Source organism: Siphateles boraxobius, unplaced genomic scaffold (genome assembly GCF_051911475.1).
Source record: "Siphateles boraxobius isolate OS27281-9 unplaced genomic scaffold, OSU_SipBor_1 104, whole genome shotgun sequence".
Lineage (NCBI taxonomy): Eukaryota > Metazoa > Chordata > Actinopteri > Cypriniformes > Leuciscidae > Siphateles > Siphateles boraxobius.
The window spans coordinates 1,287,693-1,304,592 of record NW_027508705.1 but is presented as its reverse complement, the minus strand read 5'-3'; the positions used below and the strand labels follow the sequence as shown (position 1 = coordinate 1,304,592).

Sequence of the window (16,900 nt, the reverse complement as noted above, 5' to 3'; positions counted from 1 at the left end):
CATTGTTATTAAAATGCAGCTCTTTGAAAGGACTGCCGTTTTGTGCAGCAGCCATATTCACCCCCCTCCTTCCCCTTTTTTATATTGTGTAACTCCCCCACCTGAGGTAAAAAGACACCGGGGCAAGCTTCAATCAATATTTCCCTGGGATAATGAAGACTAAATCTCTCTGTCATTCTCAATTCATTGGTGACTCACTGTGTTGGAAGGCAGGGGGGAAATGCGACCTTACAAGTCCATTGTACTCTCTCTCTCTCTTTCTGAGCGGTGTGTGGGGGATGAGAAAGGGGGGTTATTTATAAAAGTATTAAAAATGAATGCATTCAGACGTGACACTTCAAAAAAGCACTATTGTTGCCAGCTTACCCTGTTGCCTAGTTTTTTTTTGTGTGTGTGTGAGTGTGTGTGTGTGTGTGGGGGGGGGGGGGGGTGTCGGGTGCACTGTCTACTTCTGTGTTTCTGTTACTGATCAGGACCTGTGTGTGTGGTGTGTGTTCTGACAGGTGACGGGCTGGACAACAGTGTGGCATCACCCAGCACAGGAGATGACGACGACCCCGACAAGGAGAAGAAGAGGAATAAAAAACGGGGTATCTTCCCTAAAGTGGCGACCAACATTATGAGGGCATGGCTTTTCCAGCACTTGACGGTGAGTTCCTCTTGCTGCTTCTCTGAGTCTTTTACAGCCAATACTGAATGCTGCACTTCAAAGCCCTTGAAATGGTCAACGCACATGCTTTCATTCACTTTATCTTTCCTAGCCTTAACAACACATGCTCTAAGTTTTAGGCCAAGAAAAAAAAAAACAGCATCAAGTTAAAGATAGCAAAGATAGAAGCTAGACGACAGAAGTCTTCAATTTCAATACTTTTTTACTGTTATTCATGGAGATTTTTAGAATTCTTCATACAGTGTGTGTCAGCGTATTTTTCCATATTAACATTGACTTGAGATTGAGATTATGGTACATTTTGGTCACTTAAGCAACACTTAAAGATGTCTATATGCCATTACATTAAGAAAGTGTCCAACCAAGTGGCATATAATTAAAAAAAGAAGACAGCAAGCACACTTTACAATTGTGTGAGGCTTAACATTTAAATTATATATATAAAAAATATATATGTATTGTTCAAAATGACTACAAAGTATTTGTAGTATCAAATCACGTAAGTGTAGCATTTAAATACTTTTTGGAGCCACTGTACATCTTTAGTTACATGATCAAAACTGGGTTAGCTAGTTAGTTGAATGTGTATTTTGGGCTGGTGGTTGGTTCTCTTACTGTGGCTGTCCACACCTGCCAAAGAGAAGTGATAGAGCAGCACAGGCCATTGATGTGGTTGGCTGTTCCTCTTGCTTTGACGGATTTCACTTCCACTATTTCATTTACCACAAAGTAATAGGAGTGCTGTCAAGACACCACTTATCTCCATATATCTACCCTTCTCACAGGCTTAACACACCTCTGCCAGCCTCGCTCTCTCACTCATACACACACATGCACACTCTGCACAACTCATAATAATAATGTCTCTTAATTAAAGACAGTGAAATGTTCACGTAGGTGTATTTTCAATAAACATATTACTTAAGCCTTCCCTTGTTTGTGTTACGCTTTATGACTGAAGTAGCTATTATGGCCAGCAGCATGCATTTTTAGGTGTTGAAAGGAAGTGTGTTTCTAACCAAGCTGGAGTCAAAAGGGAACCCATTTGATCAGTGCGAAAAGCCCCCACATGCTCGCCCCCTGCCCCCCATTTCTTACATCTGTGGCACAGAAACTATGCCTGAGTACCCCAGAACTTCACCTGCCCCAAGCACACCCCCAACACACACGTACACATACACACACACTCAAACCCCCATCAACTACCAACTTTAGCGGCCCCAGGAGAAAGGTGTGTGAAAAGAAAGCCATTTGCCAGTTCACACAGGCACACACATACGTACACACAAACAACAGTGTGCAATATCCACAAGAGCATAGACTGATGGAAGTTTAGTTTCCTGTTTGTCTTGGCTCACTATTATGGTGGACAGTATTATGTCATTGAGAGCTTGTTCTATGTGAAGTGTTTGTATTTAACTATACTTCAGGGACAAAACTGTCCTGGAAGTTTGCTAAATCTGACCCTATTTTAGGACATCTTCAAGGTGAAAATGATAAATAAATAGTTTATTATTATTATAAAAATGCATTATTTTTCAAAAGGTACAGTTAGAGTTTAGATTAGGCTTAGAATACCACTCTTACAATTGCTCTACAAACCCTCCTACTCTAAGTATTAAACTTTGCTGCGTAACATGTCCTTGGTTGTTCGTGCTCTGTGTATCTTAAATGATAGGATTTGTTAAGGAACGATGTGCCATTACATTGAAGAAAACATACCTTACAATTTTGCACCCTAGCAAGCACTTAGCAGTGCTCTAGCAACTACTTAGAACACTTAGCAAACAACCACATAACATCAAACAAGCAAACACCCCTAACAGCCTTGCATTGTGATTGTGGGACACTTTTAAATGAAATGACAGTGATTGCTAGTAGACGTTTATACTTGACTTTAGTATCCAATCAATCTCCAATTAGTTGAAAATGACTGTAAACACTCTTTAGATAGAGAGAGAGAGAGAGAGAGAGAGAGAGAGAGAGAGAGAGAGAGAGCAAAACAGTGCTTCAGATGAAAAAAGGTAAAGAAACCAATGTTACCCCGCACCCCACAAAGAATGAGGGAAAAAGGGATAGATTAGACCGATAGGGAGAGGGAGAAAGGAAGTTGACTTTAATACAGAGACAATGAGTGTTGCTTTCATCAGATCGAAACATAAATGGAAACACTTTCAGGCTCTGCCGTAAATAGGTTTGTACAGCACTCCTTACGGCAAACTTGAGAAATTAGACTCGTTTCACTCCCTGCTTTGAGTGCTTCACTCTGACAGCTCAGCATTTGAATGGGGAACAAAACAACATGCAGCATGTGAGGAACGGATGACTGATCATAAGGACAATGCAATCGTCTCGCCTTCCGTTTTTAACCGTCTTCAACCGTACTCAAAGGACGTCGGAAAGTCTCAACTGGGGACACAAAGATGTAGGAGAAAGTGTGAGAGCTCAGGATTGATGTAAGAGGTATTGCTGAATGTCTCTTTTCCTCTGAATCAATGTGTCAAGGAACAGTCCTCATGTCTGGCTCCTGGTGATAAAGATAGCGGCAATTAGTGAGCGGCACAAACAACACACGCAGATGATAGCCTTCTGTCTTAGAGAAATATATGTGTAGCACAGTTTACGGACCAACCGCAGAAGGAATGCGCTCTTTGCATGTCACATGAATCATACGGTAAAGCCATTGTGCCGAGAAGGAAGTGTGAAGTGGGTGGCAGTACAAGATAATTCTGATGAGCCATTCGGTGGAAGAGTAGGAGAGGAAAACAATAAGCGGAACGGAGACTGATACAGAGGAGATGGTGAAGGCTTATGGGGCTGCTACACCCTAAAGCTGCTGTTTAATCAGCTGTTTTCAGTTCCCAGTTATTAGCTGGCTTGCAGGGCGAGTGGAAGAGGGAGTTTTCCAGGTCTGAGAATAGCATGGAGAAAGAGGGAGAGATGCTAGCTAATTACTCTTCACTCACAAGTGTTTTAGGATGCTGTAAAGCTGGCGTGAACACATTCCAATAAACTTTGTGGTGAAATAAAAAACAAAAAACAAAAGGCCCTAAACTTCTGTTATTTTTCCTGCTTTAACTGTTGTTGTTGTTGTTGTTTTTTTAATTATCTGAACAAAGATAGTGAGACTGTGCCAGGCATCCTGGAGAGGAATGCTGGGTGCACTGAGCAGCTTTCCTGTTCCCGTGGCCGTGAAATTGGACTCTTTGCCCCCCTCCTTCCCATTCCTTGTTCCCTCCTGATTTTCACCCTCTATCTCACAAACAGTATTTTCTTGTTTAATTTAACAAGAAAAGAGTTATAAATGGAAGCCATTGCTCCAAATCCCGCTGTGCTTATGTTTTTGCACTCAGCTCCCCAGTGAAAGGGCAATTTGCTAAATTATGTGATAGAGTAATTAGATGAAAGCCAGGTTTCAGATTGTTGCTATGCAGCCACAATAAGGACTGATCCTGAAACAGCTGAATATTAGGCTGGCTCTGGGCTTCGTCCTGTTTGTACACAGAACTGGAGAACGAGAGGAAGCCTCCATAACAGGTCGTAAAAAGCAAACCACAGCACAGTGTGCAATCTCCCCCCCTATTTTACGTGGTATTTGTGTTCAAAATGAGACTGGAAGGCATAATCACTTTTAATGCAATTAGGCTTCAATTTAGCACCCTCTTCACACACATGTAACAATTTTGGTGGAGGCAACATTCTTGTTTTTTTTTCTTACTCGCTGGGAGCACAATTTGCCAAACCTCAACTGTACTGCATCTTGAGCAGAACCAGGTGTGAAAAACGCTATAACTCATTTCTGCACTCGATGGACTGAATCGTGCAGAGGGCCCTGAGCTGGTTGTACGGGCTGTGTCCTCTTCGGGGAGTTGGGTTAAATTTGTTGCCCCATAGTTGGATGCTGGAGTCAGGGGGAGAGAGTTGGTTTGAATTGGCCTGCTGATGATTTCCTGGGCAAAATTACAGATGTTCAGCACATGACCTCCTCAAAAAGCATTGCATGGAAAGCACAGAGGGGTTTTCAAAAGGCCGGGGTTCTCGGTTTTACTTAAAAAAACACTGAAATGGAGTCATACATTTGGAACAAAGTAGTGAATTTTCCTACATGCCCAATTTAATTCACTAAGTCAAGATACGATTTGCACTAACATGTCTCACCTATTAATACAAATCTATGAACTTGTGCAGTGTAGAAGAATATATGTGGTGGAAGTGCTGTACATAGCAAAATAGGAGCGATAAAATGCACTTGTTATGACCAACAGATAGATCCACAGTTTTTAAAAAGAATGAAAAAAGCTGCCATTGTATTCATAGTTCTTAGCATTAGATACCATCCTGAAAGTTGTCTGTAAAATGGTTGAGATGGTGCTGTGTGTTGACATTGTTCAAACAGCAAGACCCGCCACTCATATCGCCATAGCAACTGGGTGCCCTGACAGATCTTATCACAAGGGTTTGGACCTGATGATATGTTGCCTTGACCACCTTTAGTTGTCAAGCTAGCCTGTTATCTCCTCAATGAAAACTTTTGAGAGACTTAAATGGCACATTGCAAACACAAAAATAAATTTGTAATTTATCAAACATACAATTTTTTCTAGACAATATATAATTTCTAAAATGTACTGTACATTTTTGCAATGTGTCTTTATAAAATATTTTATTATGGGAATGCATTTTTTTATATAGGCTATATAAGATTTTTTCTTTGAAATCCAAGGAATACCATGAAATACCAGGCCGTCATGGAAGTGTTCAAGAACATGAAAGTACAGCAGTATTTTTTTAAAGGTAACAAATATGTGTATTGTCATCAAGAAACATAAACACCCCCAGAATTGTCTGTCTACATAACATCACAGGATCTATTTTGTATCGCATAAAAAACATGGGCACCATTATCTCACGTGAGGCTCCTGGCTGGCTCCTCTTTGTCAAGAAAAGTAACATCCTTGTAAACAAACTTAGGCATGGTAACATTTAGCCAAGAGCTCACTCTAAATAGCCTTGTCAAAAAAGCCACCACATCCATTAGAGGTCAGAGGTCAACCAGGCCTTAGATGCCATTAGTCCGTGGTTGTTTATTGCCGTGAAATGTCAGCGTACTGGTCACCCATGGCAACCCCAGTGTGGCACTCTGCATCTGGCCTGGTGGGGAGCCCTACTCTCCAGTGTTCTCTCACTTTTACCACACAAGGCCAAACCTCAAAAGAGCCATGCACAAATCAAATGACCTGGAGCTCTGAGTGTGCATTGTTTTTACATTCATTCACTCGTTCATTCATTTTTAACTAGAGCAGAAAGTCCATGTAGATTAATATTTGCAAATTGAATTTAGCAGCCAAAGGTCGCTGGTTATTTCTTAATTCCATCTAAGTGGCAGTGAGTACTGGAGGCGCCATAAAATTGAAATAGCTTCAAGGAATTCTTCAGACAGTGAGGATCAAGCACTGTGGATCTTTGAAAAAAAAGGCTACTTTCTTGACTTCTTCTGTACTTTATGTTCTTCTGAACTGTGCTTCTTTGCTGTTTTACTATGTTTCTTTCAGCCAACTGGGTCTCTACCTCAGCTGTTTTAGCTTTTTTTTGTTTGGTCTCTGTGGTGTTTTTGTTTGAGAGAGAGGATACATGTTTATTTGTGTGTGTGAGACATTTGGAAGCAGTGACTTGATACTTTTTTTTATAAAAGTTGGTGTCAAAGAAGAGGCAGCTGAGTCAATCTTAGGGCTGTGGCTGCCCATTGAGGCAGGATGCGCCCCCCTGCTCCCACATCTTGTAATGAAAACATCATCAATTACCCCACTGACAGGCCCCTGGGATGTGGGGCAGGCAACTCTTTGGGGCTGGTCTTTGTGGATAGACAGCCCCCTTCACCCCCACCCCTCACCCCTAGAGAGGGAAAGAGAGAGAGGGTGGAAAAGGACTGTATATCCATCATTGGCAAGGCTTCGAGGGTGACAGCGTAAAAGGCATTGGTGTGTCATGGGCAGAATGGATTGAATTGGCAGACTCCACATGGTGCAAGAAGAGGTGGATGGACGCTGCTCTGTCACTAGTGACACAGCCTTTCACAGGCCATCTGTGCCCTGATTGATGAGCACCACATCAGTAGATGTTTTTCTACCCAAGCCCACCACAGCGTCCCCAACATCAGCTGCACCTTTGGACTGAGGCTTTGGAACAAAGACAGAACAGTGCTTAATTGACACCACTCTCTTTCTGCGTCTCAACGCAGTTGGTTGGCTCCCTTCCTCTGTAATATCCCTGAAAGGCAGTTAAGTTTTACTTCATGCAACCTCTGAACTGTTTAAGCATAGCTGGTCCAGATGAGAGCTGTCCCTCAGACTTCCTCCCTGCTCTCTAGAACCTGACAAATTTGTAATGCCCACAGGGCCAGCCACTGATGCAGCCATGTCATTTGAGAAGATAGTGTTCATGTACACTGTTTTCCACTAGTAGGCCTACACAGGTGGGCCTCACTGAATTTCACCCATCCAGCTTGTTAACATAAACTCTTAGGAACTTTCATTACGTTGTCAGTGAATGAAAGTTATACTCCGGCCTGCTATATCATAACAGTATTGTATTTCATTATCAGCTACTAGTGAAGGATTAGCCACTAACGACTGTTGAGTGTGAGATCTCACATGGTCTCCTGTCTGCATACCAGCCATGGCATTAACGTGACAAACCGTGCTGTCTGTCTCTCAATTCTAGTTTATGTGTAACCCCACTAAAATACTTTGTCAGCATGAACTCTGGAAGAAGCTTGGTGATGGCGCAATGGATAAGACACATGCCTTTGATGTGAGAGACCCGGGTTCGAATCCACTGTGTGACACCAATGTGTCCCTGAGCAAGACACTTAACCCCTAATTGCTCCAGAGGCGTGTGACCTCTGACATATCAATTGTCATAGCAATTTTAAGTCGCTTTGGATAAAAGCGTCAGCTAAATGAATAAATGTAAATGTAAGCTTGGAGCTCAGGTGTGGTGCAAGGTTCTCCTATATTCACCACCTTCTGAGCAGTCTGTCTGTCAAAGAAATCCAGTAGCCTATTGTGGAAATACAGTATAAGTATCCTGAAGTCTGGTACATTCCATTTAGATATCCACTAATCACTCAGTGTTGGTGACCATGGTAGTGTTAGTTCGGTTGTCATTGGGATGGATTTATGGGGCATTTAGGGAGGATGTTAATCAGGGATTATGGTAGATGCTTGATCCACAACTGCCATAGTTGGGAACGGCAGAGTATACAACCTCAGGTGACATAAGGACAGTCATATTTGGATGTCTATGCAAGTCTGCGTTCTACAGCATTGTCAATTTGAATCTTTGGGTGTCAGTCCAGCGTGTTCTGTTCTGTAATGCATCTTAATCCGAGGAGGACTGTTGGCCAGAATTTAGCTATGGTCTTGCCAAGAGCTAAAGGTCCATTGATGTTTTTAGATGGCGCTATGTGTGGAGATTCAGACCAGGCTTTGCTGATTTACCCTAGCTATGCTGTAATCGTCAGTGCTCAGGGATCTTTCCGCCTGCAGTCACCAGCTCAATACCTTTTACTTACAGCCACTGCAGAGCATTCCCCCACAGAGCAGAGCTCCAGCAGTCTGTCCCAGATACTCTTGGCTCACTCTGTTTGTGTGTGCATGCGCGCCAGTGTATGCCTGATGGATTATATGGCAGCAGAGACGCGGTAATCAGTTTGCACGTTTGCTGAACTAATTTATCAATTCGGTTCCTCCTACTTGTAATCTCAGCCATGCGTGCTGCTCTGAGCTCATTGTGCTTTTCATCTGGGGACAAACAGTTCTTCAGGAGAAAACGGCACTACCCTCAGGCCTCTTGATGGGTTTTTTCCCCTTCCTCTCCATGAAGGAGTCACAGAGCATCAACAGTGTCTAGCAATGTGTCTGAAAAAAAAAAAGTATACAAACATTGAAACACATGCATTCATTTCTGCATCATTATTACCTAGACTGACACTGCTTCATTTTGCATCACTCCATTCCAGTTTGCAAGCGAAGTGGGCCAAAACAGGAAAAGGGGGGCAACCATTTTATAGTCTATCATTAACTGTGCTCTCTTGGATAGGAGATAAATTAAATTATTTTATACCATCATGCGCAAGTGCATACATAGTTTAATGGAGCTAGCAAGTCCTGAATCCAAAACCCTTTTAAAGTGCCGTTGCCTTTGTTGTCATTGATTTCCCAAGGTGATGAACAAAGGGTAAATGGTCTCAGACACTTAAAACCTCTTAGATTTGTCTTTATTTGCCTTAACTTTATCCAGGGCCTGGCACATACTCAACTATTGAATAGGATTCTCCCCATTTAGCTCTGATAGTGGATCTTGACCTTTTCCTGCCGCGCTGAGTGCATGGTGTTTCCTGTCGCAATAAGGGATGCATGGCTGCATGGGAGCTGCATTGAGAGCACCTGCTGATCCATGTCGTCCCCATGGAGATTTCAGCGTGCAGCCAGGGGATCACTCCCCAGTGTGAGACATCTGCAATATGTGTCTTGAACTAGACATGGCCGTATTTCATCAGATTAGATTCAGACGTTAATAGAAAGTGTGAGTTCACTAGGAGAGGAAGAGAGTGTTGGTCAGTGGGCCTTTTTATTTTTCTTTCTCTCTGTTATCAGTGGAGTGTTTTAGCTGTGGTGGAAAAGGAAGCAGACAGAGGCAAGGCGCTGCTCACTTGTTTGTTACGACAGATTAAGTCATCGATTTGTATAAGCTGTGCACCGATGGAGAAGGATCTGTCTTCCGCTCAGAGAGAGAGAGAGAGAGAGAGAGAGAGAGAGAGAGAGAGAGAGAGAGAGAGAGAGAGAGAGAGAGAGAGAGAGAATGAAAGAAAAGAAGAGGTGGGAGAAGTAGATAAAATGAGATCACAAAAGAAGAGGAAAGGAGAAATATGTCTCTGTGTTGTTCTTTCCTTCACTCTGCCCACTATTATCCGGGCAGTGACATGGCATAAGGGAGCAATTGTAAAATACCTTTACCTTCTTTTAACTCTTTTCCAACCGTGACCAGGTTTCTCCTCCCCCTCAGGCCCTCCATTGAACATTAATTAAATGGCCAGGGCAAAAGGGTAATCATGATAATAACATAATAATATCGTGCAAGTTATTAGAATTTTTTTGTGGTTCCTAAATTGCTTCCTTTGAGTATCACATTTCAGTGGAATTAGCTAAAGGACAATTTCCTTGAAGGTAAAGGCATTGGAAAGGATTCTTTGGTCAAGGTGCAATATAGTAACCCGATTCTCTTAACATTTAATGCACCATGAGTTCCTGCTCCTGCCACTCGGCCCCCACATTCAACAAACCCAGTTTTGGCTGTTGGGAGGCAGGAGGGTGGAGTAGCTTGTGTACCGAAGCATGCGTTAATAGCCCTGCTTTGCATTTCACTCGCAGTCCTCTTGACAATAGCTAAAACAATCATTTGCGTGTTTATCAGCTTTAAACAATCTCAAGCCACTCTGATTTTGTGTGTCAAGCACAACCGCGGGCTGGCACTCTCCAGAGTTGGTTGGCCGAGGTGGCATGTACCTCTTTGTCCATGATGCTACCTGACTGACTGTGCTAAAACACCCTTCCCAACAGATATTAGACTCCCCCGCCTAGTGCCAGCAGCCCACCTCCAGCTGCGGTCGGCATGGCAAGGCACAGCGCAGCTGAATTGCTTTTGAATGTTCCCCCTCAAATAGGCTGTAATTACAAGCTTAAAGAGGTTTAGTGGTCCAGTAAACTACATAATCACCCCTGAATTAGCCCGGGCTCATCAGCCGCAGTCCACCAAGCTCCAGTCAGTGTTTGCAGGCTGGCCCCCTTATTACCGTGTGACTGTGAACAGCAGGTGTGGAACAACATGCATCCCCCTTAAACACAGACTCCCCACCCTTCCACTGGTATCTGTAATGAGACTGAATAAGAGGCTGCCTACCCTACTGCAACTGACTTTTATATCAGTGCCTGGACCAGGCTTACCTCTTTGTAGGCGCTTGAAGCTATAGGCCATCTCATGAAAAATATAGCTCTGCTCTCCTCTATGTAAAGCTATTCAAATACTAGTCACTGTCTTCAAATGAAGTGGCTTACAAATCCGGGTGTCCAGATATGTGTTATTTTGTCTTTTGCCTGTTGCACTTTGCATTTTTAGATGCAAAGCCTTTAGCTCAAATTTGATAATGTTGATTTAGAGCATTGTGGGCTTGGAGGTTTACACAGATATGGATATATCTGATTTGTATTCCAGCCCACACCCATTTCTTAATTTTAGACTTAAATTCTGTCCTCAGTTGCCTTTAAAACAAGAGTGCCTATTCCCATTCCCATAAGAACTTGTGTTACACCCTATTCCCTAAACCAACAAAAAATGTTTTTAAGAGAATGACTAATTAAAATGCTGGAAACCAAATTAAACATATCCTCTTTTATCAAAAGTAGAGATTAAATGGTGAAAAAATGCCAAGGGTGAAATTTCCCCAGCTTTAGCTTGTTGTAGTACAAGGATTTCTAAAAACACTGTGTGTGAATAATTCATGTGCCGGCTTTGTGTTGACTTAGCTCGCTACAAACTTAGTGGAGCTCCCAATGAAGCATTCCCACTTTCTGTGAGCCAGCCAGTCACCAACTCCGCCAGGGCATCTTAAACCCTGGCCTCCAGTTGTTTTCCAAATCTAAGATCTTTCTCTCTCCTTTGTTTTTGTCTCATTGGTGAATCAATCTTAGGAAGAAATTGGGTTACAGAAGCATTGCTGTTTTTTTTTCTATGACTATATCTCTCTCTCTCTCTCTCTCTCTCTCTCTCTCTCTCTCTCTCTCTCTCTCTCTCTCTCTCTCTCTCACTCACTCTCTCTCTTCAGTTTTGATGTTTTGTTTTTTTCTTAATGAAAGACAAAACCTGTTTATGCCATGTACACAAAAAGGAATTTGAAATGTCTCAACTTCTCCTCAGCCAAGAAAAATCTCTGAGGTCAAGACTCATTGTGCTTTCTTGAGAAATAACACCTTTCAATGTTTGTAAATAACTTTGCTACAAAGCATAATTGTACATAGTTGTCTAGAGAGATGAAAATGCTCGTATCCAAATATCAAGGGTAATCCTTTCTCCCCCGGCCTAAGGTTTGGGCTGGATGTTGTAGGTGGCCCTATCTGCAAAAGGCCTGAAGCTGTAGCTCTGGTACAGTTAATGCTAGCAGAGCTGGAGTAGGTGGAGCACTAAACTTCAGACATAATCCTGTTTTCTCAAGGGCCAAGCCATGGAAGAGCGGTGGACGCAGCCCACACGTACAGTGGCTTGTTCTGAGATGGGATATAGAAATGATACTCAGTAGACACCTAGGCCAAAATGGCCCCTGGATCAACCCTAAGGCATTCCTCAGGGGCAGCTTGGCTTCCATGGGGATTAGCCACAAGGAATATGGAAGTGAGGCTGCAGTAGGAGACCTAGCTGAAATGAACCCTCACATACCTTGAAAGGACCCACTGACCTTAGACGCTCCTGCAACATATTTAGTATTAGACATCACATTTCTCCTGGAGATGGGCACTTAGTGGAGGCATTGCCAGATGGAGTTTCCTGCGACTCAGTGGGCATGTTATATTTTTGTGCCATGCCTCCCCACTAATTTTCTGTGTGAGGAATAAGCACCATGTTCAGCACACTTATTTTATTAAGTTAATCTTGTATGGAAAGCTTCTTTAATCCAAATCACACAGGATAGAGAGAAATGTTCCCTTAAATAGAACATAACGATAATAACGGTAATGTGGGTAATGAAAGCAGCAGAGTGGGGGAGAGGGGATTGTGGCTGATTGTAATTAACTGGTTAAATGGAACACAAAAAGATGTGTCCACAGCGATTGGGGGAGGTTGTGTTCAGTATGTGGCCTTAGCCAACCCCGGGAGTCGATGGGTAAAGAAATACTGCTGGGATTCTGGGTTTTTTTTTTTTTTTTTTTTTTTGCGGGGGAAGCAAAATGATGAAGAAAATGAAGAGATGAAAAGAACTTCCAAAATAGTTCTCCCCTCACAGTGAACCAGAGAATCCTGTCTAAGGACCTGATAAGGAGCGCAGCTGGAGTTCATCCAGACCTCCTCCTCCCTGTTCTACATAGACACAACTCTCCCCACAAAGACATAAAGACCAAGAGTACACACCTCTCATGTTTCTGCTCTCATAGTCTGAGTTGTACCTTTCAGGGTACAGTGCTGTAACTACTGGAATTATACCCTCTCCCACAGAAAGGTCTCCTGACACAACTTGACTCCTCATATCTTGGCTGTATTCAAAACAGCATTCTCGGTCAGCGCTCTGAATTGTGGGTAAGGAGAGCAGAGTAAGCCGAGGGTTAGGGGGGAAGTCTGAGTTCTGTTTCAAGAAGCAATCTTTAGCTCTACCAGTGAGAGCATGAGAGAATGGGAGAGACCTGTTCACCTCTCTTATCTTGCTGATAGGACACGGACTCTACGCTCTTCCCCGCCATTCCCTGTCTGAGGGGGTCATGGAGGAAGACCAGGAGGGACAATTGTTGATGCACTGGTAGACACACACACACACACACACACACACAGAGAGAGAAAGATAAGATACATGATGGAGAACTGAGCACGGGGAGGATCGTTGAGCATCGTTGGCTTGGTATCCACAAGTGCAGAAGAGGCTGGACATTCTGATGAAAGGAGTAGTATATTTGGACAAGACGTATCATTAAGATAGGCGAAGGGAAACAGGGAGGATTCGATGAGACTTTCCATCTGTTCTTTAGGCAGTGTTATTGCTTTCTCACTAAAGCATCACGAGACCCTGAGAAAACAATTCTCACCCAGTACTGCTGCCAAGAGGATTAAAATACTCAGTCTCTCTCTGACTATAATAAAATCTGTTGGTTTCTCTCCGTTAAACCAGAATCTAAATCACACTGTTTTGACGCATAGAGATAATTTGGTGTTTGGAGACCCACACAAAGGGAAAAAAAGAGTTTCTAAACATATCCACATGAGTTCATGAAAGCTTTAATATTATGAAATACATCAGCAAGTATGGAAAATATTTATGAGAAGATTGTTACAAGAGTTGGAATGGATGAACATTTAGGAAAGGAAGGGAAGGGGTTGCACAAATCTGAAATATGCAGAAAGTAGTGTGAACAGTAATCTGTTTGAGAGCAGGCATCAGAGACACCTACATATAAGAGAATTTGTAAAAAAAAAAAAAAAAAAAAAGAAACATAAAAAAAGGCCAAATCAACATGAAAAATAATATTCACTCAAAGTCTGCCACAATAAAGTAAATTTCTGTATCGCGTGTTGTGATTGCAAATAGACGCTTGACAATTTACTTAAAAAATGAAAAAAGGCTCTAAGTTAGAAGTGTATTTGGATGTTTTCCAGATATGACAAGTCTAAATAGGGCCTCAGTCACTGCTGCCCCATTCTACTCAAATACTGGTGTGGCTACATCGGGGTCATTATGACAACAAAGGTGAGGCACATATGATGCTGTAGGCGAAAGAGCTTGACCCAGTTGGCGTTTGTACAGGAATCCTGTTTGGGTACTGCTGAATGCTCACAGTCGAAGCCACCTGTCAATCACAGAACAGGTCTTTGTATGGGGTTTCTAGGATTTAATGAGAAGTTAGGATAGGATTAGGTTACATTTAAGTTGAGCTGAAACTTGACTGCTCGTTTTCTCCACCCCATTGTGCATTGTTGTAACATTTCATTTTGTAAGTTGTCTAACAAGTTGCCTTAGTTGACAGTCCTCCTCCCACTACTTTTCTTAAAAGTGAAGCCAGCACATTGCATTCTTCATTTTATACTTCATCAATATTTTTATGATATTTAACACTTGAGTTTTAGTGTGAATCATTCCCTAGTTACCCCTACCTTTACAAGTTTGGACCACATAATGTTTGACTCATAAAACGTAGCTGTGTAAGAGATTTCAAAATAGCAGTTGCAAAATAATTTTGTATGTAATTGGTCTGGCAATATGATAATTTTTTCTTTCCAAATTGTGTTGTCTGAGTAAAACGGAATTTAAAAGGTTTTAGTGTGGGAGAGGTAGTGTGAAGAACACAATGATGTGTGAATCTCATCCGGTCACAGCGCTCATTCCTGGAATTGCAGTGCCGTAGAACTGGAGTCATTCTTTGTGGGGCCGGTAGCAGAACAGGCAGCGTTAGTGCAGTCATATAGCCTTCGGCACTGCCTTCCCCCAAATAGTCATGAGGCCTCTGATTCTTTTGTCCAGACATGTACTTCAATATAGGGCTGACTAGCCATTGTGCCACACTTAATGCCATTATTTTCTACACAGTCCGTGTTTAAAATTGGGCATGACTTTTTCCCTCTCAGATGATTTGGTGAACTACAGAATAGGACAATGATGAAAATAATCTCATGTTGGAGTTGATTTTATGATTATAGTTACCATTAAATGTTTGATGCTCACAGGCCTGCTATCAATGATGATCACTGATCAGATGACAGTGAGAGAGGCTGGAATGTTGTTTTCTCACATTTCCAGTCCTGGCCCTGGTTTCACACAAACTTTATCATTGTAGTTTATAACGACGGACAATGGATATGATAAGGGGAAAAAATTTAGATTTTTTTTAATCTACTCAGAAATGGCTGGAGGCGTCACTACAATTATAACTTTCTGCATGAAATAATAAACAGTTTGTTCCAATTACCTACAATTGGATCACATGAAAATGACAGAGCGACAGGAAAACAGCTTGCTTTCTCTGGCAGTACCAGTAAATAAACATGCATTCAGCAACATGAAAGACATTCCAATTTATTATTGCTCAAAAAAGAGCAGACAACCCATGGCGCCAACCATTTTTACATTTCTGTTTGTTCATTTGGAAGCCTTGTTCTTATTATGCTTCTCAAAGGGTGAATCAGAATCACAATTGATGATGTCTTCCTTTGCAACGCTATACGTTAGATCATATAAGTAAAAGCAAATTATATTCACAAGCCCCCTTTCCTTGCCTCATACATGGTTCAACCAGTTACTGTGCTGCAATGTCAATGATGTTGACTCATAAAGGATTGAAGTTGCTGTTTAACAGCGATTCATTGTCACATTGCTTGATTTGCAACCCAAAGCCAAGTTAAAGCCCCTGTCTCTGTTAATCTCTAACAGGTTGTGCCAGGTTTGGTACTGGGCTTAGAAGGTTTGAATCTGTTAGCATAGTGAGACAAAGGGCACACTGAGCCATCCACAAAGACTGGATGTGTCCAGGTTTGTGTATTGTGTTGAAAAAGCATAATATGAAAATAGTGTTCCACAGAAATGGGAAAGCCGTTATTGCTGTGCTTTGAGGCCATGCACAGGGTTCTCTCTCACTCTTTTTCTCTCTGTCTAGGTATAAATATGGTGTAAATATCTTTGCACCTCCCATTTTACATGCTCAGCAGGGGACTCAACGCAGGCTCTGTCTTGTCTTTTTTGTGAACAGCACATTGTTTAGACTCAAAGCTAGCTAGCTCCATACTTCACACTAACGCTAATATAAATCAAGCAAATCTCAGCTCACCATTATTTAAACAGCTGGATCCGCTCAAATCAAGTTCATAACTTTAAGAACTCAGCTGTATCGAAGAAGCTTATTTTCAGTACTTTGGTATTGTCCATGTTGACATTTAGATATTAACTGGCTAATCATCAAAAAGGAGGGTTATCTTACAGCTTTTAAAAAGGGAAGAGGTCTGTAAATATATGTGGTCTGTATTTCACGCAAGGCTTCAGATATCCATTCTCCATCATGCATTCATGGCAGAAAGATGACTAGAATAAATTTCAGTAGGGTTGCACGGCATAGCACTCTAATTACTGTTTCTGTTCCCACACTTCACTTAACTTTATAATTGGCTTGCCTTTTTCGCTGCCATTAATTACACGATTTCATATTCCATTAATGACTCTAAGAAAGAGACACACCTCACTTTTTCACACTAATTAACAGCTGCTTTGCCACTTTTCCACACAAACGTGTGAGCAACGTTTCCCTTCTGTACCTCAGACCTTTCTCTCACTAACAAATGTGCTCATTAATTGATTTATTTACAATGTTTCTCATATCATTTCCTGTGTTTTTTTTCTAGCACCCCTACCCTTCAGAAGAACAGAAAAAGCAACTGGCACAAGACACCGGACTCACTATACTACAAGTGAACAACTGGTAAGTCAAT

General features: G+C 42.0%; 1 protein-coding gene across 5 annotated transcripts in view; it reads left to right on the top strand.

Annotated features, from left to right (window-relative positions):
• The window catches only part of meis1b (Meis homeobox 1 b), a 64,451-nt gene that overhangs the window by 30,276 nt on the left and 17,275 nt on the right, over positions 1-16,900 (top strand). For all 5 annotated transcript variants that reach the window (XR_013207835.1, XM_077246705.1, XM_077246723.1 and 2 more), the window contains exons 8-9: positions 504-649; positions 16,814-16,890. Coding sequence is in view for 4 of the 5 variants with exons in the window: in XM_077246705.1 (XP_077102820.1) it covers positions 504-649; positions 16,814-16,890 (223 nt within the window). In the remaining variant the exon portion in view is untranslated. The remainder of the gene's footprint in view (positions 1-503; positions 650-16,813; positions 16,891-16,900) is intronic.